Source organism: Staurois parvus, unplaced genomic scaffold, assembly GCF_062004578.1.
Source record: "Staurois parvus isolate SC_StPar_1 unplaced genomic scaffold, SC_StPar_1.0 ptg000154l, whole genome shotgun sequence".
NCBI classification, from domain to species: domain Eukaryota; kingdom Metazoa; phylum Chordata; class Amphibia; order Anura; family Ranidae; genus Staurois; species Staurois parvus.
The window spans coordinates 9,122,337-9,149,291 of NW_028317950.1; the positions used below are offsets into that span (position 1 = coordinate 9,122,337).

General features: G+C 40.5%; 1 protein-coding gene across 4 annotated transcripts in view; it reads left to right on the top strand.

The window, feature by feature from the left end:
• PNPLA7 (patatin like domain 7, lysophospholipase) overlaps positions 1-26,955 on the top strand; it is a 346,161-nt gene that overhangs the window by 121,684 nt on the left and 197,522 nt on the right. For all 4 annotated transcript variants that reach the window (XM_089675020.1, XM_089675022.1, XM_089675023.1 and 1 more), the window contains 2 exons: positions 1,014-1,145; positions 5,620-5,743. In XM_089675020.1, coding sequence (XP_089531146.1) covers positions 1,014-1,145; positions 5,620-5,743 — 256 coding nt within the window. The remainder of the gene's footprint in view (positions 1-1,013; positions 1,146-5,619; positions 5,744-26,955) is intronic.

Consider the following 26,955-nt stretch of genomic DNA (forward strand, 5'->3'; position numbering starts at 1 on the left):
CTTGTATATGCTCATACCTCCGTGGTGTCGGGCATGACACATGGCAATGTGAGTGTACCTTTGATGGTTTTTATTAATAAATAATATATTATTTTACGCTATGAAGCCTTCCTTTGTGTTTTTTGACATGTTGACAGATGATCTGGAAATGTTAGAACCTTGCAAGCCCATTAATGATGAGAGTGGATCTATTAACCCATCATTGGCTGTTAAATTGCATAGTGATTCAGCAGGATTGGAAGTGGATTGCATTGTGTATGATACTTTTTAAAGGAACACATTTTTACTTTGTATTTTAAGTTGTGTTGAAAGAGGTGTACCATTTACTTGAAGAGGTGAAGGACACTGGGTGCATTGACATCACACCTTTATGCAAAGATTGCGTGTGTGCGCGCGTGTGCATGCGTGTGTGTGTGTGTGTGTGTGTTGCACCTGATGGTGGACATTAAGGACTTCTTTTTTGGTTATTTGTGATTAGGAATAATTATTACTGACACATTGTTTGTGAACTAAGCTGCACAATATTTTGAAAGTGAATATTTTGTGGATACATTTTATATAGTAGTCTTTTAACACTTTTTCTTGTTGTAGGTAGTTTAACACTTGAGATTTTGAGTTTACATTTATACTTCTACTCCTACATTAAAATTACAGCTGTATGATTCAAGGAAATGTTATTGAGAAAGTAGAAAATCTTATCTGCTGTAATAAAAAGCAAAGGGTGTTGGGATGTTGATATCATACGAACTTTCAGGTAAAGCTGCCATCTGTCTGGCTCTGCCTGAACACGAACTACCCAGGAGCATCTGATTGAGAGCTTAAGGCATTTACACAGGAATCACTTCTATGACCGGTCAACAGAGATTAGTCAGTGGCTCATCATTTCCAAAAAAAAACAATTTCAACGTTTTTACTTCTTCTGACAGGTGTCTATTACACTGTAATTTCATACTTTGTATCATTGTTTAGAACCTGCATTATTAAAAATTAGTAAATGTGTCTTCTCTGTGCAGAATAATGCGGGAGCAGCCCAGCGTAGTCCTGGGTGTCGCTCACACAGTAGTGAAGCGGATGTCTCCATTTGTCAGGCAGATTGATTTTGCATTGGATTGGATGGAGGTGGAAGCAGGACGTGCTGTCTATAGGTAAGACAATATTATTATTATACAGGATTTATATAGCGCCAACAGTTTTCTCAGCTCTTTACAAAATAACGGGAGACAATACAGCCACAATATTTATTTATTATTTATTTCAGGTACTTCTATAGCGCCATCAATTTACGCAGCGCTTTACACATATATATATTGTACATTCACATCAGTCCCTAACCCTCAAGGTGTGTACAATCTAAGGTTCCTAACTTACATTCATACATACACATACTAGGGCCAATTTAGACAGGATCCAATTAATCTACCAGCATGTCTTTAGAGTGTAGGAGGAAACTGGTGTACCCGGAGGAAACCCACGCAGGCTCAGAGAGAACATGCAAACTCCAGGCAGGTGGTGCCGTGGCTGGGATTCGAACCAACGATCCTAGTACTGCCGTGCGGAAGTGCTAACCATTTAGCCACTGTGCTGCCCCAGTACAGTTCAATACAAGAGGGAAGGGAGGGCCCTGCTCCTTGGAGCTTACAATCTATGAGTATGTAATAATATATATTATAAAAACTTCCACAGCACCTTGTTAAGAGAATCAAACATCCCACAAAAACACTTTTAAGGGTTTAGTCCATCCAAAGCTGACATTTCAGTGTTCAGTAGATGCTGAAGATTTAAACCCCGTAAGAGTCTGTTCTACAGTATCTCCTGGCAGCTTTACTGATGAGATCACTATAGTGAGGTTTGCACCTGCTTTTGGCTATTATGAAGGGTTGAATATAGGAATGAAACCCCTGCACTACCTCAATAATGAGAGAGAGGGGGAAAAAAACCCCACAACAAAACGCATAACGAGCAGAAAGAAAAATGAAATAAAAATAGTTTGATGATAGTGGCTGCTGCTAAAATCAAATTGTGTTCCCACAATAGTTAAGCAAATTAAAAATAAATAAGTGATGTAGTGTTGCTAAATAATAGCTACAAAAAAATAAAAGAGTGACATAGCTGAATAACCCATCCATAATGAGTCCAGATATGTAAAATCAATCAATTTGTAATAAAGATTCTTCCATAATTCATGTGCTTTCTTCTTGAGCTCCTATCCGAAGCACCATCAAGTAAAATAGTGTACATAACATATAGTGCCACCTCAGTGCTCACAGAACTCTCACCTCAGAGCACATGGAAATGCGCTTTATGATCTCAAATAGACAAAAGGATTCTTCACTTTTTCAATCCAGAGCCATGTGATAGTAACACTGTTCAACAAATTTTTATTTTTTGCCAGTTTTGGAAACAAAAGGATCCATTTCTTAATGAATTTCACATTCTGAGTTCAAATATAACAATGAAATTTGTCAATTGGCTCTAGTTTTTCTGTAAACGGAAAGTGTTCTACTATAGGCGTAATGACTACATAATGCACAATAATTATATAGATAGATGTCTTTCCACAAATATAAAGCAAGTGATATTGACTACATAACAAAGCCTAAATGGCATAATATATTGCATAGGATTACCAAGAAAAATTATAGCCATAAGCTAAGTTGAATCATTTTAATACTTAGTATTCTCACTAGTTTTGTCTTCAGTTTGTGTCGGTTTTGCTTCTCTTGGCTTTTCTCTTGTATTCGAGGAAAGGGCTATCTCTTACAACTGCACGTGACTACACGCTTCAGGTTCTTCCTCACTTGACTCAACCACAAAGGATTCTGGTGCTTTAGGAATTGGTAGCCCCTCTCCATGAGGAACTGGACGTATTGCCGATGGAATATTTGGATAGTGCACAGATAACTTTTTCTTCTTATTTAGCCCTTTTACAATTGGAGGCACCATACAAAAGTAACAATTACTAACATGATCTGTTGGCTCTCTCCAAATCATTGGCACAGCGAAAGGCATAGATGCCTTTTTTCCATTCAACCATTGCTCCAGTGCCATCCCACAAGAATTGCAGCATATATGTGGTGCCCAGCTCTTGTCCTGGTCTCCTATCTTGCAGCCAAAATACAAGTTGTAGGCTTTCTTAATCATTCCTGTTATCCTCCTTTTTTGTGAGATAAAAGTTATTTCACCGCAGATATAGCAGAAATTATCTGCTTTATTCACACAAGTTCGAGGCATTACTGAGTAGCCTATATAAGCATAAAACGAAATGTAAAGACGCTGTCGAACTACAATCAGCTACAGATACTGCAGCTTTTATGCAGTGAAGTGATGCAATTAAAGGCTAATATTGCATCATCTCAGTATACATGCAATTTTCTATTGGTCACCAGTATCAATTGCGCAATATGCAGCTGAAGTTGCATCATAATTTTGAATGGCTTACGTCATTAGATGGGTGAATATATCATGGAAACTAGAGCCAATCAACATTTTTTAGAGTCATTTTCGTTTTCAGCACCCCAAAATTATGTAAGATTAGCTAATTTTATGCCAAAACTTTTTACCTGTTGAACAGTATATTATAATCAAACACCTTTGAGCTTTCAATAGATTGTCAAACCAGAGCCAGGGATCGTTCCCTTTAAGGGTGATGGAGGTCACATATTCCTATCCTTAAAAGGGAGCAAAGGACACTCCCATGGTGCAGTATGTACTAATATAAAAATGTATTAAGCAGCAGTAATACACTCACATGTAGTAAATGAATACAATGCCATAAAATTATCAGATGCAAACTTCACTTGTCAGCTGAACTCACTATTCATGTCTGCTCAGAGCCAAACCCGTCTAAGGAAGGGCTCTGAGGTGAGAGTTCTGTGAGCACTGAGGTGGCACTATGTTATGTACACTGTTTTACTTGATGGTGTTTTGGATATCAGCTCAAGAAGAAAACACATGAATTATGGAAGAATCTTTATTACAAATTGATTGATTTTACATATATGGACTCATTATGGACGTTTTATTCAGCTATGTCACTCTTTTATTTTTTTTAGTAGCTATTATTTAGCAGCGCTACATCACTTATTTATTTTTAATTTATTATGAAGGGTTGCCACTCTAACTGTGGGAATTTATATGTATTTTAAATTATGGAGAGTGAAATAGAAGTAGCTGAAATACTCAGAGGTGAGTGGAAACACACAAAAGTGCCAGGTAGACAGAGGATTCTGTGTAAACCCTCACCTTGTGAAACAACTTATTCAGTTTAAAATAGAATTTAAAGGCAAAGCATTTGTATATAGATAGAAAAAAAAGGGTATATATTTTTTATAAGTGATCACATTCCTTCTATTCTCAGCTGCACAGAGATGTGGGGGAGGGGAAACAGCAGTACACTGAGCTTCCCACTGAATGGCTGTGCAGGGCAGGGGGAACGTGTAAGCATACGTATGTTCAGTGAAGGAGAGCAGGCTGAGTTCCCAGCACAGTTTAGAGAACTGACCACACTGTACCCTCTGCTTAGTGTGGTCAGTTTTAATAGGAAAGTAGAGGGACTGTCAGGAAAACCAGAGATTTCACACAGAAAAAGCAATACAAAGAGAATAGGATACTTTTTCATACAAGTACATGGTACAGCAGGAGCAAATCAGGAATATAAAATGTTGGGTTTACAGATTCTTTAAGCCCTAGTAGGTGGTTAGTCAAGTCAAATGGAAAAATGGTTGAGGTGTCTCTGCCGTTTGCTTAATGCAGAACTTTCCCCATAACAACTTGATAAAAGTATTATGTTTTTTTGCAAGGGGCAATCAACATTAATAATTATGCTACCAAAATGAGTGTGTGCTGTAAATTGCCTCCAGCATTGTTCCGGTTTCTTCTTGCTGGAGGCTGCCATTTTGCTGAAGCCCAGAGCCCCTGAGCAGCAATAAATCAAAAAGCAGAACTAAACTTATCAATTTAACGGTTTCAAAAAACAGTTACATTCCTGGAATGTAGGGTTTGCTAACTGTCACATTTGCTTGTGTCCTCAACCAAACTGTGAAACCATGAAATGGTTTGTGTCATAACTGATCATATGTACAGCACCATGGCAGTTGCAGGTCAGACAGAAGCAGAATCCTTGGCTGTAAAGGATAGGAGGGTTTAATTCCGCCTTTAGGCTGTCAGCAGATCGACCTGTACAAATTTGGCAGTGCCTAAAAATAGAGAGTAATTGAGCATGAGCAGAGCAGGGCAGAAACAGTGCATTACTGGATTTTAAACAGTATAGGCACTTAATTTTAATGTTGTACATAGACATACCTGCAGAAATGGGCCAGCCTGAAGTGATTTAGCAGAATTTAATTTCCTGACTAAAGTTCCACTTTAATTAAGTTTTACATTAAGGATTAGAAATGGCATGCTGCTTACATTTGTTTTAACACAAGCAGAGTTGGAAATTATGTCAGAGGAGATCAAACTGTAGAAGCATCCAAGACCTATAGGAAGCCAGGAGCTGACCAAGCACACCATTCTCCAACTGTACCTAGCATATCACTTTTGTTCTGACTCTTCAAGCTTATTAATCATGTGGACACAATGTATAAATATTTCATACATTCACCAATTCTTCTTCTTTAGGCAAGGGGATAAATCAGACTGCACTTACATTGTGCTTAATGGTCGACTCCGCTCTGTCATCAGGAAGGATGATGGGAAGAAACAGCTGACGGGTGAATATGGCAGAGGAGACCTGATTGGAGTGGTAAGAACATTCCCTTATGATCTTAGATCTCAATATATCTTGCCGTGACCAGATCCCACATTCCCATGATACATTAAACGGGTAGTGTGGGATTCTAAGAAAAATGTCCATACTCACCTTCCGCCTGCAGCATTGATCTGATGTTGTAGCTGTTCCCCACCACCTCTAATACCCAAGAACTGAGCGATCACATGACCACTGATCGCTCAGTTCTTGGTCAGAGCAGAGATCTGCGACTGTCAGTCGCTCATTGGAACACAAGGCTGAGGACGTGAGTAGATGTCTCAGGCTCTCAACAGCTCAGTAAAAGGCTGAGCCAGTTGCCAGTCAGGCATCTGGGTGGATGCCAACATTATTACCAGGATCCTTCCAGAGACTGGACTGTTCTCGTTCGTGTTCTCTCTCTCTCTCTCTGCCCCCCCCCCCCCCCAAAAAAGTATTGAGTCACACCTGACTTTACACGCACATTAACTTTAATGGAATCCCAGTCTTATTGTGTTGGCCCACACCTTGCAGCTATAACAGCTTCAACTCTTCTGAGAAAGCTGTCCACAAAGTTTACGAGTGTGTCTATGGGAATGTTTGACCATTCTTCCAGAACAGCATTTGTGAGGTCAGGCACTGATGTCAGACAACAAGGCCTGGCTCGCAGCTCCGCTCTAATTCATCCCAAAGGTGTTCTATCTCATCCAACATCAGTGCCTGACCTCACAAATGCACTTCTGGAAGAACGGTCAAACATTCCTATAGACACCCTCCTAAACCTTGTGGACAGCCTTCCCAGAGTTGAAGCTGTTATAGCTGCAAGGTGTGGGCCAACTCAACTCAATAAGACTGGGATGCCATTAAAGGTGATGTGCATGTAAAAGCAGGTGTCACAATACTTTTGGCAATATAGTATGTATGTATGTGTGTCTGTATATATATAAATATGTGTGTGTGTGTGTGTATATATATATATATATATATATATGTGTGTGTGTGTGTGTATGTATGTATGTATATATATATATATATATATATATATATATACATACATACATACATACATACATACATACATACATACATACATACATACACACACACAGTGCCTTGATAAAGTACCCCTTGAAATTTTTTACATTTTGTCATGTTACAACCAAAAACCTAAGTGTGTTATTGGGATTTTATGTGATAGACCAACACAAAGTGGCACATAATTGTGAAGTAGAAGGAAAATGATAAATGGTTTTCAAAATGTTTTTACAAGTATCTGAATAGTGTGCCGTGCACTTGTATTCAGCCCCCTTTACTCTGATACCGCTAACTAAAAGCTAGTAGATCCAATTGCCTTCAGAAGTCACCTCATTAGTCCCCCTCTGTTTAATGTAATCTCAGTATAAATACAGCTGTTCTGTGAAGCCCTCAGAGGTTTGTTACAGAAAATTAGTGAACAAACTGCATTATGAAGGCCAAGGAACACACCATACAAGTCGGGGATAAAGTTTTGGAGAAGTTTAAAGCAGGGTTAGGTTATAAAAAAAAAATTCCATGCTGTGAACACCTCACGGAGCGGAAATGGTATGGCACAACTGCAAACCTACCCACGACATGGCTGTCCACCTAAACTGACAGGCTGGGCATTAATAAGAGAAGCAGCCAAGAGGTCCATGGTAACTCTGGAGGAGCTGCAGAGATATACAGCTCAGGTGGGTGAATCTGTCCACAGGACAAGTATGAGTCGTGCACTCCACAAATCTGGCCTTTTATGGAAAAGTGGCAAGAAAGCCATTGTTGAAAGAAAGCCATAATAAGTCCCATTTGCAGTTTGTGAGAAGCCATGTGGGGAACACAGCAAATGTGGAAGAAGGTGCTCTGGTCAGATGAAAAATTAAACTTTTTGGCCTAAAAGCAAAACACTGCGTGACAGAAAACTAACACTGCACATCACCCTGAACACACTATTCCCACCGTGAAACATGGTGGTGGCAGCATCATGTTGTGAGGATGCTTTTCTTCAGCAGGGACAGGGAAGCTGGTCAGAGTTGATGGGAAGATGGATGGAGCCAGATACAGGGCAATCTTAGAAGAAAACCTGTTAGAGTCTGCATAAGACTTGAGAACGGGGTGGAAGTTCACCTTCCAGCAGGACAGCAACGTTAAACATACAGCCAGAGTTACAATGGAATGGTTTAGATCAAAGCATATTCATGTGTTAGAATGGCCCAGTCAAAGTCCAGACCTAAATCCAATTGAGAATCTGTGGCAAGACTTGAAAATTGCTGTTCGCAGATGCTCTCCATCCAGTCTGACAGAGCCTGAGCTATTTTGCAAAGAAGAATGGGCACACATTTCACTCTCTAAATGTGCTAAGCTGGTAGAGACATAGCCAAAAAGACTTGCAGCTGTAATTGCAGCGAAAGGAGGTTTTACAAAGTATTTACTCAGGGGGGCTGAATACAAATGTGCGCCACGCTTTTCAGATATTTTTTGTTAAAAAAATGTTGAAAACCATTTATCATTTTTCTACCATTTTGTGTTGGTCTATCACATAAAATTCCAATAAATACATTCAAGTTTTTGTTTGTAACATGTCAAAATGTGGAAAATTTGAAGGGGTATGAATACTTTTTCAAGGATATATCTATCTATCTATCTATCTATATATAGTTACTATTGACATGAAATGTTCACCACAACAACCCATGCCATCCATACATAGAAAGAAACCAAATCTTAAAACCTATAAGTTCAGAAATTAAGTTATGTGTAATAAAATAGAATGACACAGGGAAAAGGTATTGAACACATGAAGAAGGGGCGGTGCACAAGGGCATGGAAGGCCAAGACACCAGCTGAAATCTATCAGTAATCAGAAAGCAATCCTGCCCCTTGTGCAAATATTTATCAGCTGGTTCAGTCTCAACTGATGGCCTATAAAAAGGTGTCTCATTACCAAGGTGTCACACAAGAAACTTCTCATGATGGGTAAAAGCAAAGCGCTCTCTCAAGACTTTTAAAACCTTATTGTTGCAAAACATACTGATGGCATTGATTACAAAAGGATTTCTAAACTTCTTAATGTTCCGGTGAGCACTGTTGGGGCCATTATCTGGTAGTGGAAAGAACATCATTTCACCATAAACCAGCCACGACCCTGCGCTCTTTACAAGAATTAGCAGAAGAGTTGTCTAAGAGCCAAGGGCCACTTGTGGAGAGCTTCAGAAAGACCTGGAATTAGCAGGTACAATTGTTTTAAAGAAAACAATAAGTAATACACTCAATCGCCATGGACTGTATGCACACTCACCATCTATTGCTGAAGAAAAAGCATGTTGAAGCTTGTTTAAAGTTTGCTGTACAACATTTAGACAAGCGAAATGCTGGGCGATGCTTGTGAAATACTGGGAGAATATAGTCTAGTCAGATGAGACCAAAACTGAACTCTTTGGATGCCATAATACAAACCATGTTAGAGGTCAAATGGCACTGCACATCACTTCAAAAATACCATACCAAACAGTGAAGTTTTGAGGAACATCATGGTGTGGGACTGTTTTTCAGCATATGGTACTGGCGAACTTCATGTCTTTGAAGGAAGGATTAATGGAAAAATGTCATTTTGTCATGACATTCTTGCTAAAAATCTGCTGCCATCTACCAGGATGATGAAGATGAAATGAGGGTGGACATTTCAGCAAGACAATGATCCCAAACACAAAGCCAGGGAAACTCTCAATTGATTTCAAAGACAGAAAATAAAGCTGCTAGAATGGCCCAGCCAATCAGCTGACTTGAATCCAATAGAAAATCTATGGAAAGAACTAAAGATCAGAGTTCATAGAAGAGGCCCACGGAACCTTCAAGATTTGAAGACTGTGTGGAAGAGTGGGCCAAAATCACACCTGAGCAATGCATGCGACTGGTTTCTCCATACAGGAGGCATCTTGAAGCTGTCATTACCAACAAGAGATTTTGTGCGATGTATTAAATAAATTTCAGTCACCATGTTCAATACTTTTTGATGTGTGTGTGATCTTCGGATACTACAAAGGGATATTTCCCTACACATGTCTGAGTTCTGTGCTGCAATACTATTGAAGGATCATTTAGGCAGTCTGTAACAGTCCTTTTTACAGCGTATCAAAACCCAAGAAATTAAAATGTAATATATTGCAGCTTATCAGTCCTGTTGCATCTTGCAGGATCAACAGATATTTTTCTGTGTTTAACGTGAAACAAGAAAACAAATGCAGCTAACCACTTATATGCTCGAGTAATCTGCAATCTGTTACTTTTGTTGTTTTAGTTTTCCATAAGCATAATTAGCTGATAATAGTGCATAGTAGGCTGAACATGGTTTCACACTCAATGTTAAACGATCATTGAATAACTCGATTTGAGAATGTTGATAGTAGTGTTTTTTTGTTAAGTGCTATTTTTATGTTTTTTATGTTTCATAAAGAAAAGTATTTACACATACAGATTGTGCAAATGGAGTATGGAATGCTGGATATTTGTACATCACATGTCACAAACAAATCATAACAGAACTATACCAAGTAAGCAAGGAGTGGTCTAACACTGGGGATAGGGCAATCATGGTATACAGCTGCATGCACAGGAGGACCATAGGCGGTAGGAGACAAAGGGGGGGAGAGGATAGTGAGACCATCCATTCCAGACCCCCTTGACTTCCCCAGACTTGGGGGGAGGCAAACAGTATAAGCAGCAGTAAAGGAATAGAGTCAAAGAGAGCAAACTGAAGGCTATAATTCCTAAACCTTACAGAATTTCTTCAATTTCATCAATTCAGAAGACATGTCTTGGAAAACCTGGTGCTTGACTTTCAAAAAGGGAACGGACTGGGTTTTCCACGCTCAGACAATGACCTGTTTGGTCATAGTAAAGATAAGTGTAACAAGTATGAAGGGGATTTTGTACATACCTCAGGATGTCTAATAAGTATTGCCTCATAGGAGGTTTTTGTTGAAGGACTGACAGGTAACTGAGGTAGACTGATTCAAAATCACCGCACTTTCAGGCAAAACCACCAAATATACTTAAAAGAACTCACTGCCTGCCAGCGATGAAAACATAAGGGAGAGTAGGATGAAAGTGTAGAGCAGGCATGCTCAACCCGTGGCCTGCAGAGCCATCTGCTGTGGCCCGCAACTTCAAATCTATGGCAACTCGCACAGCCTCCTTCAGGTGCATGCCACTCTACTGAATAATCCCAGTGGCTGTCATGCACCTGCCACTATTGCAGACAGTTCCCCGCTCTTCTCTTTCCTTCCTAACACACAGTCACAGCAAGAGGAGCCTTTAGTTGACTAATACATCTAGTGCAGTGTTTCTCAACTCCAGTCCTCATGGACCCCAACAGGTCATGTTTTCAGGATTTCCATTATTTTGCACAGGTGATTTGATCAGTTTCACTGCCTTAGTAATTACCACAGCTGTTTCATCTGAGGGAAATCCTGAAAACATAACCTGTTGGGGGGCCATGAGGACTGGAGTTGAGAAACACTGATCTAGTGGCATCCATACAGGGGTTTTGAAGGTGGATTCTCACAGTTGTGTGATGAGTTAGGTGTCATTCCTGGAGTATATGAGTGCATTATGTGTCATTTTATCTTTGCTTAATAAAGAAGTTTATCGCACTACTAGGGCATGTGCTTCCCTGGTCTGTTTTTGTTTAGATTGTCCACAGTCTTTGTTTTGGCAATTCAAGGGATGGCTTCCAAAGACCCTGATATAGTGAAGGCCGTAATACTGGTTTGGACCTTTTTTCGCTGGTTACACCTAAGAGTGAAAGTGGGGTTATTGGTGATGTGGTTAACAAAAAAAAAAGAACCTTCATAGGAGTGAGCAGCATCTTTACTACAGCTTCATTGTAATGAATTGGCACAGAGCTGGCCTCCACTGCTCAATGGGTCCTTGCATTGAGCCAAAATAGGTTCCCGCTCATCCACTGCTGTATTCCATCCCAAATCATTTAAAAGCATAAGGGGGGAAAGCAGCAATTGCCTGTGCCATCAAAAGAGAGTAGACACAGCATCATTAGTCTCAAACCCATTGAATTTTTCAGCAAGAGCTAATAGTTCTTTTATATAAAGGCACCTTGTGGCGTTGTGTGCTTGATTAGAGTGTTATGAATGGATTTCACGACTCTAGTTTGTATTTGACTATCAAGACCTTTGATGTATCTATGGGTGTCCAAGGATGAGTGATTTCTTTTTGAGCCATTTCTAGATTCCTAACAGGAGTCAACGAGTGCCTATGTGGAGGTGCTGTTTATTACTCAGAGATATTTTCCAGCTTGTTCCAGGTCCATAGTAGAAGAAAGAAATACAATACCAGAAACACTCTACTGTTACTGCAGGGTGAAAATTGAGTTGAGTCCCAAAACCCAGGTGACTTGTTTGATAATCGGCAGATATCTCAGCCTCCTTTAGTTCTTAGGCAAATATCAGTTGTCTGTGGCAACTTAGAATTCTGGGGTTGCTCATTTCTGGATTCAGTTTTTGCAGGCTATCTGCATGTTAGTAACTGAATCTTTCTTCACCTGGGCATCATGCATGGTGTCTCCTGTCTGCTTTCCAGAGAAACTAATGTGGTAATGCTCACTCGCCTTACAGGAGACCTAGCACTGCATCTAATTAAAGGAAAATGTGAACGGTTTGGGTCAAACCTATTCTTTTTTTACACATACAAAAGCAGACACACACAGATTAGTAGAATAGGAAAGGGTTAGAATTTCTGACAATGTTTTTTAAGGCTGGCTATGCTTTCCTGTCCCTGTGACTCCCACGCCCTCCATTTCTTGTACAGGTGTCACCATGACAGGAAGTGATAGAAATTCTACACATTACATAGAAAAAACTTTTACCTCTTCTCCACTCTTTCCAAAACTAAAAAAAAAAATTGGCTGGAGTTTTTAAACTGACAGTTACACTTTTGAAAGTTCTGCTGTTGAGATTTCTTGTATTTGGTATTATGTGCACTTGGCAAGCACAGCACCACTACAGGTTTGAAATAATTGCATTTTTTTACTTTGCACATTACCATCTACTCTATAATTAAATTCCTATATGTCCCTAATAACTCCATTTATCCAAACCGCACCAGTCTCTGCTGGAGAAACCTGGTAGGATGGTAACTTTTAATCACACTTGTAAAGGCATTGACTAAGTGACATTTCTGGCACATAACTATCCATGTAATTGCACTATCACTGAGATGGCCTGCTTCTAGAAAGCATTAAAATTCAGCTCTGCTTAATTGTACACCTCATAAATCTCTCAGCCCTAGAAACATCTTGGTGTCAGGAGGAATAGAGGTCACCTCCACCTTTTAAATCGCATGTTAAGTGTCTGATTTATAGTGAGTTGTTTTAGCTGGAATCAGCAGGATTCTCAGCCTGGATCCTGGTGTCCGCACTGTCCTCTGTGCTCATATAGTGTGGCCATCAGTGGTACAGTCACAGATGTGCTTTTAATTACTGTGACTTATGTCTGTCCCTGCTACATACAGTCAGGTCCATAAATATTGGGACATCGACACAATTCTAACATTTTTGGCTCTATACACCACCACAATGGATTTTAAATGAAACGAACAAGATGTGCTTTAACTGCAGACTGTCAGTTTTAATTTGAGGGTATTTACATCCAAATCAGGTGAACGGTGTAGGAATTACAACAGTTTGCATATATGCCTCCCACTTGTTAAGGGACCAAAAGTAATGGGACAATTGGCTTCTCAGCTGTTCCATGGCCAGGTGTGTGTTATTCCCTCATTATCCCAATTACAATGAGCAGATAAAAGGTCCAGAGTTCATTTCAAGTGTGCTATTTGCATTTGGAATCTGTTGCTGTCAACTCTCAAGATGAGATCCAAAGAGCCGTCACTATCAGTGAAGGAAGCCACCATTCGGCTGAAAAAACAAAACAAACCCATCAGAGAGATAGCAAAAACATTAGGCGTGGCCAAAACAACTGTTTGGAACATTATTAAAAAGGAACGCATTGGTGAGCTCAGCAACACCAAAAGACCCGAGAGCACGGAAAACAACTGTGGTGGATGACCGAAGAATTCTTTCTCTGGTGAAGAAAACACCCTTCACAACAGTTGGCCAGATCAAGAACACTCTCCAGGAGGTAGGTGTATGTGTGTCAAAGTCACCAATCAAGAGAAGACTTTACCAGAGTGAATACAGAGGGTTCACCACAAGATGTAAATCATTGGTGAGCCTCAAAAACAGGAAGGCCAGGTTAGTTTGCCAAACGACATCTAAAAAAGCCTTCACTGTTCTGGAACAACATCCTATGGACAAATGAGACCAAGATCAACTTGTACCAGAGTGATGGGAAGAGAAGAGTATGGAGAAGGAAAGGAACTGCTCATGATCTTACAGTTGCAAGAAAAAGTATGTGAACCCCTTGGGATTACGTGGAGTTTTGCATGAATTGGGCATAAAATGTGCTCTGAACGTCATCTAAGTCACAACAATAGAAGAACACAGTCTGCTGAACATAATACTACACAAACATTAGATGTTGCCATGGTTTAATTGCACATAACATGTAAACATTCACAGTGCAGGGAGGAAAAAGTATGTGAGGCCCTAGCTTAATGACTTCTCCCAGAGCTAATTGGAGCCAGGAGTGAGCCAACCTTGACTCCAATCAGTGTGATGATATTGGATGTGTTGCTGACAGCTGTCCTGCCGTTAAAAAACACACACCTGTTTTGGGTTAACTGGTTTCAAGAAGCACTGTCTGATGTGAACCATGCCTCGCAGAAAAGAGCTCTCAGAAGACCTATGATCAAGAATTGTTGACTTGCATGAAGCTGGAAGGGGTTACAAAAGTATCTCCAAAAGCCTTGATGTTCATGTGTCCACGGTAAGACAGACTGTCTACAAATGGAGAAAGTTTAGCACTGTTGCTACTCTCCCTAGGCGCGGTCGTCCTGTAAAAATAACTGCAAGAGCACAGCGCAGAATGCTGCATGAGGTAAAGAAGAATCCCAGAGTGTCAGCTAAAGACCTACAGAAATCTCTGGCACATGCTAACATTTTTGTTGACACATCTACAATAAGGAAAACATTAAACAAGAATGGAGTACATTGGAGGACACCACGGAGGAAGCCATTGCTGTTCAAAAAGAATATTGCAGCACGATTGAAGTTTGCAAAAGAGCACCTGGATGTTCCACAGCACTACTGGCAAAATATACTGTGGACAGATGAAACCAAGATTGAGTTGTTTGGGAAGAACACACAACACTATGTGTGGAGAGAAAAAGGCACAGCACACCAACATCAAAACTTCATCCCCACTGTAAAACATGGCGGAGGGAGCATCATTGTTTGGGTCTGTTTGCTGCCTCAGGGCCTGGACAGATTGTTGTCATTGATGGGAAAATGAATTCCAGAGTTTATCAAGACATTTTGCAGGAAAACGTACGACCATCTGTCCGCCAACTGAAGCTCCGCAGAGGATGGGTGATGCAACAGGACAATGACCCAAAGCATACAAGTAATTCAAGTAATTCAACAAAACAATGGCTGCAACAGCACAGAATGCGCCTTCTGGAGTGGCCCAGTCAGAGTCCTGACCTCAACCCGATGCTGTGGCATGACCTTAAGAGAGCGATTCACACCAGACATCCCAAGAATATTGCTACACTGAAACAGTTTTGTGAAGAGGAGTGGTCCAAAATTACTCCAGATCGTTGTGCAGGTCTGATCTGCAACTACAGGAAACGTTTGGTTGAGGTTATTGCTGCCAAAGGAGGGTCAACCAGTTATTAAGTCCAAAGGTTCACTTACTTTTTTCTCCCTGCACTGTGAATGTTTACATGTTATGTGCAATTAAACCATGGCAACATCTAATGTTTTTGCAGTATTATGTTCAGCAGACTGTGTTCTTCTATTGTTGTGACTTAGATGACGTTCAGAGCACATTTTATGCCCAATTCATGCAAAACTCCACGTAATCCCAAAAGGTTCACATACTTTTTCTTGCAACTGTAAGCATACCACCTCATCAGTGAAGCATGGTGGTGGTAGTGTCATGGCGTGGGCATGTATGGCTGCCAATGGAACTGGTTCTATTGTATTTATTGATGATGTGACTGCTGACAAAAGCAGCAGGATGAATTCTGAAGTGTTTCGGGAATATTATCTGCTCATATTCAGCCAAATGCTTCAGAACTCATTGGACGCCGCTTCACAGTGCAGATGGACAATGACCCAAAGCATACTGCAAAAGCAACCAGAGTTTTTTAAAGGAAATAAGTGGAATGTTATGCAATGGCCAAGTCAATCACCTGACCTGAATCAGATTGAGCATGCATTTCACTTGCTGAAGACAAAACTGAAGGGTACATGCCCCAAGAACAAGCAGGAACTGAAGACAGTTGCAGTAGAGGCCTGGCAGAGCATCACCAGGGATGAAACCCAGCGTCTGGTGATGTCTATGCGTTCCAGGCTTCAGGCTGTAATTGACTGCAAAGGATTTGCAACCAAGTATTAAAAAGTGAAAGTTTGATTTATGATTATTATTCTGTCCCATTACTTTTGGTCCTTTAACAAGTGGGAGGCACATATGCAAACTGTTGTAATTCCTACACCGTTCACCTGATTTGGATGTAAATACCCTCAAATTAAAGCTGACAGTCTGCAGTTAAAGCACATCTTGTTCGTTTCATTTCAAATCCATTGTGGTGGTGTATAGAGCCAAAAATGTTAGAATTGTGTCACTGTCCCAATATTTATGGACCTGACTGTATATATATTTAAGAGGAACTCCAGTCAAATAGTAAAGAATAGTGTTTTAAGTTAAAGGGAACCCATGAGGACAGAAGAATGGAGTGTGTAGATGTTCAAGCTCATGCTAGCTTCACTACCTTAGTGAGTTCAGATTTCTGCTGCATGTTCTTGCTGGGATCCTTTTCCTTGGTAGAGAAACCAAAGTCAGGGTGACAACCCTGGAACTGGCTCCTTTAAATACAAATTAACAATGGTTGTTGCAGTAATTCTCTCCTAATATCAGATATATTTTTTCACATTTAGAGTCCTTTCACACTGATCTATTTGTGATGCATTTTTGGGGTAAAAAAGCAGAAAATAATGCAACCCTTTAAATCCTATGGAACGCTCCACACTGGTGTGCTGCAGGTGCAGTGTGTTTTTAAAGGTTGTATATGCTGATGTTTGGTGCATGTTTAAAAACTGCACCAAAAACACAACTCTCCATTGAAATGAATGGAAAATGCATTCGCTATGCATTTTTGCTGGGTTTTTTTGCATCACATGTCCAAGTTTCACAGGTGCATGATTGGAGTCAGGAGTCCAGAAAACGCATCAAAAACACGAATGCTTTTTTACTGTTTTTTTTTTTTTTTTTCAACAAAGCAGTGCGAAAGCACCCTAGGTGTATGCATACTAAGTAATATGCAAGTTTAACATTCACACGTATATATTGTCTCTCACAAAGATCAATATCCCCCTGACAATGCTTTTATCTGACTGCCTCTCCAGAAGGACTTAGCCACCTTTTTTTCAGGCATCATCCAGAGTGAGAATCTGCATCCTAGACTGTGATGCTGGTTCAGAAATGCTACAGTAGAAATGGAAATCCTAGTGCCTGTACAGTTCTTGGCTGTGTTTACATTTGTCTGACTCAGATCAGCACCCTTGCGGCAGCCTCTCACTTTGTGGCATGCTAGCAAATTACAGTGTACAGTCTGATCACTAAGTAATAGGAGAGTGAAGAAATGCTTCCTCCTACTTGCAGCAGACTGATGACATGAGTTCACAGCCTATGCAAAGTCACTTTACTGGAGCTCAATAAGGACTTCACCCCGCCCCCACCGAAAAAAAATCAAATAAAAGTCAGCAGTTGCAAATACTGTAGCTGCTGACTTTTAATGTTTGGTCACTTACCTGTCCAGGCATCCAGCAGTGTCTTCACTCAACCTGATTCTTCAGTCAGGTATTGGGTGCTGCCGCCTCCATTTTGACTAAGGGAAACTGGCATTGAAGCCTTGCGACTTCACAACCGGCTCCCTACTGCACATGCGTGAAGTACGCTGCGCTTTGTGAATGGACTGCAGTCTTCTGGGACCTGTGAAGTATCCCAGAAGGCTGCAAGGGAAGGAGGGGAGGGCTGAACTTCTGGGACAGTTCGCTGCGGTGAACTGAGCCAGAAGTAGGAGCTGGTACCTGTCAAAACTAGGTACCCCCCCCCCCCCCCAAAAAAAGGTGCCAAATGTGGCAGTGGAGGGGGGTAGGAGGCAGAGAAGCTGAGCTTCCCCTTTTATTATTATTATTATTATTATTACTACTACGAGTTTATATAGCGCCAAAGGGTTTGCTCGGCGCTGTACATTAGGGGGGACAATACATGGCACATGTATTTTGGGTGGAACTCTGCTTTAAGGACAATTACAGTGATAAATTGCTTTTTATGACTAGTTATTAAACACAACAAATTATCACTTTTAATGAATTTTGTGTGGAATTGGTATCATCTACTATCCAGGTCAGCTTCTGATTCTGTAAAGAAATATAAAATGCTGGTTTTGTTTCACAACTCTCCATCATGCAGATTGTTGCCATACTTCTACAGAGATTAATTTTGGCATGGTTCTCAGTCTGTGTGTCTGATAAGGGCCTGTCCCCACTGAATAAACAGACTACAGATGCAATCTGCAACACACAACACCTCTTTGTCAGTGGCGGTGGACCACCAGTTTAATACATTGTTTGCTTTTTAATGAACAGATCTGATGCATTATTGCTATTTCCATCTCTAGGCATTTAGGAATACATGGAATCATGCAAAGAGGATGGTTTATATTATTACAAAGTTAGTCATGAAAGAAATATTGAAGCGGACCTGAAAATGCTAGCTGACTGACTGTCATTACCTATCTGGTGACTTCAATACTTTCTAAGGTTCTGACCCAAAGAAAGTGTGTAGATTAGGAGCTCAGACTTTCTAGTGTACATGCTTGTTGGTGGCTTAAAAAATATTAAAGGCTAAGTTCACCTTTAGTAACATGTTACACCTGGAGGTAACATGTAGCCTGTTACAGTGTGCCTCTTCCCGTATCCCCTATCCCCCGTGACTATGGACAGGGGATCCTTTCCCCCCACCAACTGGCACAATTTTAAAAAAGCACAGCTGTGCAAGGCTCTGTCTGCACAACCATGTCATTCATTCACACAAATCTGTGAATGAGCTACAAGTCCCATCTTCCACCGCGGCAAATGGCCTGTAGTCCTCAATCAACTGCGAACTGTGAGGGTGCTGATGATCCTTCTTGTAGTTCATTACTCTTCCTGCACTTCAGTAACTACCCGCTTATAGAGGAGGTATGGTCAGACAGCTGTACTGAGTGTCTGCAGGAGCCTGATGTTGCACCCACGATCTTCTGATTATGAGTGCAATTCTCTGCAGGCTCCTAAGAGAAAAAAAAATAAATGCATGCACATTTTTTTTTTTACGTGCAGAAATGTGCATTTCTTTATTTATTTATTTAAACTGAACTTATCTGGAAAATTCTAGTGACCTAGTTGGCTCTGGATTTAACAAAGTAGGTCATTAGTGGCAGCCTCTCCTGTCTCTCCAGGGATGATTCCCTTTAAAAATAAAAAAAAACACCTGACAAAATCATTGTTGAGATGTAAAAAACATGCATAGCCACCTATGTTTTTCAAACATAAGGGTACAACCACAGCCTACGTTTTATTTCTTCCCAGAATTGCCATTGTAGTCCTAAGAAATGACTGTAAGGTTCACAAAGCTGTATGGGCCTTTTATTAAATTTTCTAAAATTTGAAGTTTATGTTGCCCATAGCAACTCATAAGAATATATCACAAGTTTCAAAATAAAAGAAAGTGAGTGCTATGGAGATTTGGAGGCCTTTTCTATAAGTGAGATACAAATAAAGAACCTTTTATAGGAGTGAGCAGCATCTTTACTACAGCTTCATTGTAATAAATTGGCACAGAGCTGGGAGTCACGAGCCTTGTATGTCAGACTGCTTTTCCTGTGGGACTTGGCTGCGTGTCTGCAAATAGCGCTGACCCTGTTATCTGTTACTTTTTTCGTCTGCAAAATCAAAATAGAGCTTGACGTATGTGCACATTAAGAAACAGTGTGTAGTTGCTAGGTAAGCTGTTTTCTACTTTTTACCTGTAATCTCTACTAATTGGCGTTGGTGTTGGAAAAGCTTGGAATTTAAAGCTACATGTGTTGGTGTAATGTTTCCAAGGAGCAAAGCATCAGAAGGTCGGGTTTGACGCCCCCTTTTCAACTACTAAGATGCGTCATAAGGCTCCTTGGCAACTGCAGCTGAGAGAGACATGTTTCTATTTACATATGTCTGTCTGTCTTGTACTTACAAGTACACAGATACAAGATACACTGGATACAACCAAAATTTGCTAATTGTAAATTCCTTCTTACATTTCAAAACGTCAAAAACCATAAGTGCTTTACTTACACTGAAAAAAATGTATAAGATATAATTGTAAATATAGAAAAACTTACCATTACAGTTAAAGCCCAACTGAACAATTTCACTTCTGTAGGCTTCTATCACCATATGTTATGATTTGTAACTGATTTAAACTTGGGAAATACATAAAAATACTTTCTTCAGTGCTGTATGTTGGCATAGATGGGTAATGCCTAGACCCCTCATCACAAGCAATCTTTCATAGACCCTGATTTACTAGAGGAATTACGCATGTTTGCATTGTAAATTGAATTTTAATTTTGCAGGGGAATTTCAGCTTAGCTTAGTGAATATGGTGAAAAAGGTATACCCAATCACATGGAAAGAAATTAAAAAAAAAACACCAAATTTGCTTGCACATTGTTGAATGATTAAAGTCTACAGAGTGTCACCTCATTCACTAAGCTCAGAGAAAATTTCCTAGCAAAGTGAACAGATTTATTTATACTTCTTTAGTAAACCTGGGTTAGTGACTTATAGTACTGAGAAATGGAGGGGCATGTCTGACCAGGCATGTTAGATTAGAGTTTTCTGGGATGTGTGATCAAAGGCTGCACAGACTTATTTAGACACACAAAATTGTAAGACTAGGAACATGCAGTTTGTTGGTGCAGTGTCTCTATGTAATTGAATATCTGTTTCTTTGGCTATAGTTGTGTTTTATGTGACAGCACTTCAACAACCACAGAGATACATGTACTTATTTCTTTTTCATATATTAGTTGCTGCTTCTTCGTTCACTTCAACCCACAGCACGGTGGGGATTCAAATTCCACTGTGTGCCTCTTAATAGAAGTGGTATAATTTGGGATGCAGGGACAGTGTTCCAGAGATCCAGTTTCAAATTTTGTAATCTTTGTAATAATAATTATTATTATTTTTGTTTAATTAGTTTGTATAATTTGTAATAATTCTGTATTCTGGACTGTATAAGCTGGAGGTTTAGAGCTGGTTTGTGCAAAATCATTGCACAGAGTAGGTAAGTATGACATGTTTGTTATTTAAAAAAATAAATTAACCTTTATAATTAATTTAAAATTCTCCTTAAAGCATATGTTAGGGCAAAAAAAAGTTAATTAAATCTCTTCAATACATTTTCCCATGTTTTATCATTTTAAAAGTCCATGTTTTATAAACACCTGTTGATCTGCCATAAAATCAGCCTGCTCCTAACTTTGGACTGACAACACTGAAATTCAAAGTAATGTTGTCATCCCTGCCTTCTGAACTACTGAACTCAACCTGTTTCCACTTCCCTCTGCCATTCCATGTGCATGTGTATTCCATAATTGATTTTCCAGGAAAACAATCAGGGCATGCTAATGTCAGTATGAACTGAGCTAATGCAAGAAGTTTAGAAGCCCGATGATGATGTCACAGGAGTAATTAAGCTGTTTCTCCCTAGAGGAACCAAGCACAGGAGAAGCATAATACTGGCGCATGCGCTAGAGTGGAAGAAAGGCATTTAGGGTGAATTTGGCTAATGCCTACACATACACTTTAATTTTTCCTTCCCCTTTGATTTTGCCATATTTTTGGCAATACAAAAATGGTCAATTTCACCACTTAGTTGTGACAAGGTTACTTTAATGCTTATAATATGTTATAAGGTCTATAAAGATTGCAACAGCCCCCAGTATTAGCCATTTAGTTTATTTTTCTATTTAGCAAACTTGCTAAGGAGTGTACAGTTTTCACTGAAGTTAGAGCTCTGTCTATAGGCTTGCATGGTAAAAGCAGCAAATTAGAATCACTTTGCTGAACTACGTAGATACAGCGGGTAATATAAGTAATGAACATGTCACCATTTTTATAGGTAAATATATTTCTAAAGGTGTTATTGACATGAAATAACAACCCATGCAATCCATACATACAAAGAAACCAAATCAAATAAGTTCAGAAATTAAGTTATATGGAATAAAATGGAATGACGGGAAAAAGATTGAACACATGAAGAAAGGGTGCAAAAAAGTCATGTAAAGCCAAGACACCAGCTGAAATCTATCAGTAATTAGAAATCAATCCTGCCCCTTGTGAGTGCAAATTAATATGAACTAGTTCAGTCTCAACTGATGGCCTATAAAAAGGTGTCTCATTACCAAGGTGTCACACAAGAAATATCATATGCTGGGTAAAAGCAAAGCGCTCTTTCAGGACCTTCGCAACATTACTGTTGCAAAACATACTGATGGCAGTTATGGTTACAGAAGGATTTCTGGTAACAAAAACATTTTATTGGATAAATCAACAGATTATACAGGTTATAGAAACATAATTGATACATAATAGAGCAGTCGTTCAAAAAGGAAACTACGCACAGTTACATAAGAACAAATATGACCCGCGCAGGGGTCTAAACAGCAGAAAAAGATTGCTGTGTGATCATCTAGAGTAAAAGCAACTTGCAGATATGTCCAGCTCATAGCCAGAAGTATGGCAAAACCTGATAGCCCACAATAAATAATCACTATAGAGTCATATAACTTGAGTGTTGAGATGTCTCCCATCAATATCTCATCAATGACTCACCCCACGGGAAGGAGAGAAAAAAAAGGGGGGGGAGAAAGAAAGAGGAAGGGGGCGAGTATCAATTTTTTAAGCCTTGTAATAAAAGATTTGAGAGAGATGGGGAAAGGTGACGAGCAACTACATCAAGCAAAGGCCTCAAGGGCCTCAATAATTAAACCAGTCAAAAAAAGAGAGTAGAAGTGAGTAAAGAAAAGCGAGTAAAAAGCAGGGATATGGAAAAAGAGAGATCCCACCAGCTCAGAAAGAAACATAAAAAAAGAAATTGAGGAGAAGTGGGGAAAAGAGAAGAAAAATACAGTTTAGAAAAGGAAAAAGAGTTCACCCATGAGGAGCGCAGGAGCACGTAGCCCCCACAAAGGGAAGCCTGGGGAGCATTACGCTAAGTGATGATGGTCCATCCAGGGCTGCCAGACAGAAACGTATCATGGTTATCCTCCAACACCGCTGTTAGTTTTTCGTTGACAAAGAAGCCCTGGATTCTAGACTTGACTTCCTCAAATTGAAGAATAGGGGATTTCCAGGAATGTGCAATGGTTTGTTTAGCAGCCATGAAAAAAAAAAGTAATCAGTGAATGAGTTCTACGAGGTACGTAACAGAGGGGCTTAAAAATTCTTCAGTAGGGTCTTTCCTAAAATTGATATGTGTGACGGAATAAATAAGATTATAGACTTTGGTCCATAGACGATTTGTAAGGTGTGGGCCAGGATCAGATTCAATGGTTTAGGTCTGGAAGATGGGAGAAGCCAAAGCAAAGATAGGGTGTGTGTTCAAAATATCTCTCAATACCCACAAGGCCAGATCTTTTCCAGAAAAGAGTTGGGTAAGGGGAGTGATCTGGGTTGCCTATAATAGTGGTGAACGTTAGGGAGTCCAAGACCGCTTTGAATTCGCGGACAATAGAGCAGGTGTCTGGACAATCGGGGAGGTCTCGAAGCCCAGACAAACTGCAGAATTTGATACTGCAGAATATGCAGTATATGGGATGGAACGTGGATAGGAAGTACTCGAAAAGGGTAAAATATTTTAGGAAGATATGTCATTTTGATTGCGTGGGCTTGACCAAACCAAGGCAAGGTCATAGTTTGCCAAGATGAGATTAATTTGTTTAGATGGCGAAGTAAGGGAGGAATGTTTGCTTGGACTAACGAATCATAAGAGGGTGTGAGTATTATGCCCAGATCTGAAAGTGTAGAAGTCCATTGGAATGGGAATTGCGACTAAAGGTGCGTTTGGGTCAACAGAGGGAAAGATATATTCATAGCCACCAATTTTGTTGGGTTAACATGTAGACCTGAAAGATGCGCAAAACAGGTGAGAAGCACCATGAGATTGGGGAGAGAAACATTTGGGGAAGAGATATACTGTATATAATAGGATGTTGTCCGTGAAAAGTGCAACTTTATGATGCAGTCCTGCCAACTCAAGGCCCTTAATGTCTGGGTGAAGCCATATATGAATGGCAAGAGGCTCCAGGGCCATAATGAAGAGGAGAGGGCACAGCACTGGCATGTACCCCCCTTGTATCTGAAATTGGGAGGATTCAACCCCATGATATCTGACTTTGGTCGAGGGAACACTGTAAAGTTTGTGGATCTATTGCAGGAATTTCTCTCCTAAACCCCAATGACTTAAGGCAATATGCAGGTAGGTCCAAGAAAGTGTATCGAAGGCTTTAGAAATATCTGGAGACAGAAACATAGATTCACGTGAGCGTGTTCGCGCAAAATAACTAAGTGAGACAACGCCGTATATTGTTGGCTGCATGACGTCTAGGCACGAAACCTACTTGGTCTTTGTCAAAGAGGGTTGGAATTAACGCATTCAATCTGGTAGCTAAGGCTTTGGTCAAAATTTTAACGTCCACATTCAGCAAGGAGATGGGGCGGTAGTTTGACCAGGATTGATGATCCTTCCCCGGTTTGGGGATCATGACTATATGGGCCTTAAACATCTTCGAGGTCATCCTTTTTAAGCTGATTGAATTCTTGAGTTAAGATGGGAACAACGATATCACTACATTTCTTGTAGAAAAGAGCTGTAAAACCGCCCGGGCCAGCGCATTTGTCTATCTTCATGGATTTGATTGTTTGTCTAAGTTCATCTTGCGTGATATTTGCCCCTAGCATATCTTTTTTTGGCTTCCGTTATATTAGGTAGAGGGGTGTCATGAAGGAAAGCCGCAATGGCATCTGTCAGAACATCTTTCTCGCCTGCATATAGTTTCGATAGGTGGTGAGAAAACTCATCTACTATATGCATCGGGTTAGAAGTTCTCAAGCATCTTCTCGTTTTTAGAGTATAACGGTGTTGCTTGGGAGCAAACAAGCATAGTTTGTTAGCTAGCATAGTCCCAATTTTGTTCCCGTTCACATAAAATTTCTGTCATGACCAACGCATATGACGCTCTGCCTCATCTGTTAAACACAGATTAAGGTCAGTTCCAAGCCGCTTCACTTTCCGCCTTAATGTAACCATCAGGGTCTGTTTATAGATTAACGTGGTTTGTTTCAGTTCTTTTTCTAGTGATTGTCAGTGTTGATCACGTTCTTTTCGCTGTCTAGAGGCTGATTGTATAATATGGCCATGAATGACTGCCTTGTAAGCCTCCAAGGTAGTGACGGAAGAGGAAACTATGCCCTCAATAGTTCGGAAATATTCTAACGAGTGAATCTTGATGTCCTCCACCGCTGGGAAAAAGGAGAGAAGGGAGTCATTTAGGCACCAGGTGGGGGCTCTAGGACATTGAGAAGGAACGGTGCAACTGACCAATACAGGATCATGGTCTGACCAGGGAACCATGGGAATCACAATGGAAGACAGGTGGGGAAGAAAGGAAGGGGTCACAAAGACGTGTTCTATGCGGGAATGACTAGAGTGAGGATTGAAGTAGTAAGTGTAGTCTTTAGAAGTGGGATGGAGTTCTCTCCAAGCATCAACAAGATTATGGGATTGAAGAATGTTCGCAAACTCCAAAGACAACGGAGAGGAAGATAGGGTGCCGGGGGGAGATCTGTCTTATTTAGGATTAAGAATCAAATTAGAGATTTGATAAAAGCTGCGTAAAAAACCTAGTTTGTCTCTGATTGGGTGCATAATAAGTGCATATCGTGACATGCACATCATGTAGGGTCGCCACCACTATCAGATAGCGGTCTTGAGGGTCTGCAACTGCAGAATGGGAGGGAAAGGGGAGTAATATTCAATATCAAGTTATAAGACTCTACCATAGATTAAAAAGTATAGATCCTTAATAATAATGTGAATCCATACCATTGGGGAGGCATAAACATTCGGGTCACAGAGGCTGCCATGCACCACCAGCATGGAGGGATCGGAAAAATAAGGTGAGGGAAAGGGCCGAAGGGGTAGGAAGGGGGGAAACGGAGGGAGAGGGGGACGGGGAGAGAGGATATGTAGGAGGGGCTAGAGGGAGGAAGAAAGAGGGGAAGGGGGAGTCAGGAAAATAATACGATTTGCCATAAAATGGAGGGTAGTCCCCATCAAGATAGGGAACCCAACAACAGAGTGAAGCTTGAGGAATAAATGTCTGCATCGGCTGATCAAAAAGGGCCATGTCCAGAGCGAGGGGAAAAAAATAAATAAAAAGGGTGGAGGGGGGTAGGGAAGATGGGGTACTCAAGAAGAAAGGTCCGTCTGCTTAGCCGATGCAGAGGGAATATTATCAACACAACAAAATGGTACTAAACAATAAGGTCAACAATTTAACCAGACCGTGGTATTAAATAAAGAGTCTCAAAAGGACTGTGCAACCTGTGAGGCAAGAGCCTAAACAAAAAAAAAAAGGGGGGGAGTTTCACGGCTTCCATGTCCTGACTTTGGGGGTTCGATAAGGATGGACGATTCTTCCCTCACAACAGTCACAGGGGATCTGCAGCTTATCTTCGCAGGTCAGGGCCTAGTCCTAGTCATAAGGCCCGCATGAGGGGCAAACCTGAAACAAAGTAAAAATGATCCACAAGAGTAGTAGGAGAAAGAGCTAATTGATTGCAGGTGGTCATCTGGGTCATTCTGTCCCAACTGGCTGAAAGGTCTGGGAGTGAAGCCGAGCCAGCGCTTGGGATCTCTTCTCACTTTCTCGATTCGAGGAAGAGTGCGGGCTACGAAGTACCCGAGTCAATTGTGAGATGGAGTTAGTCG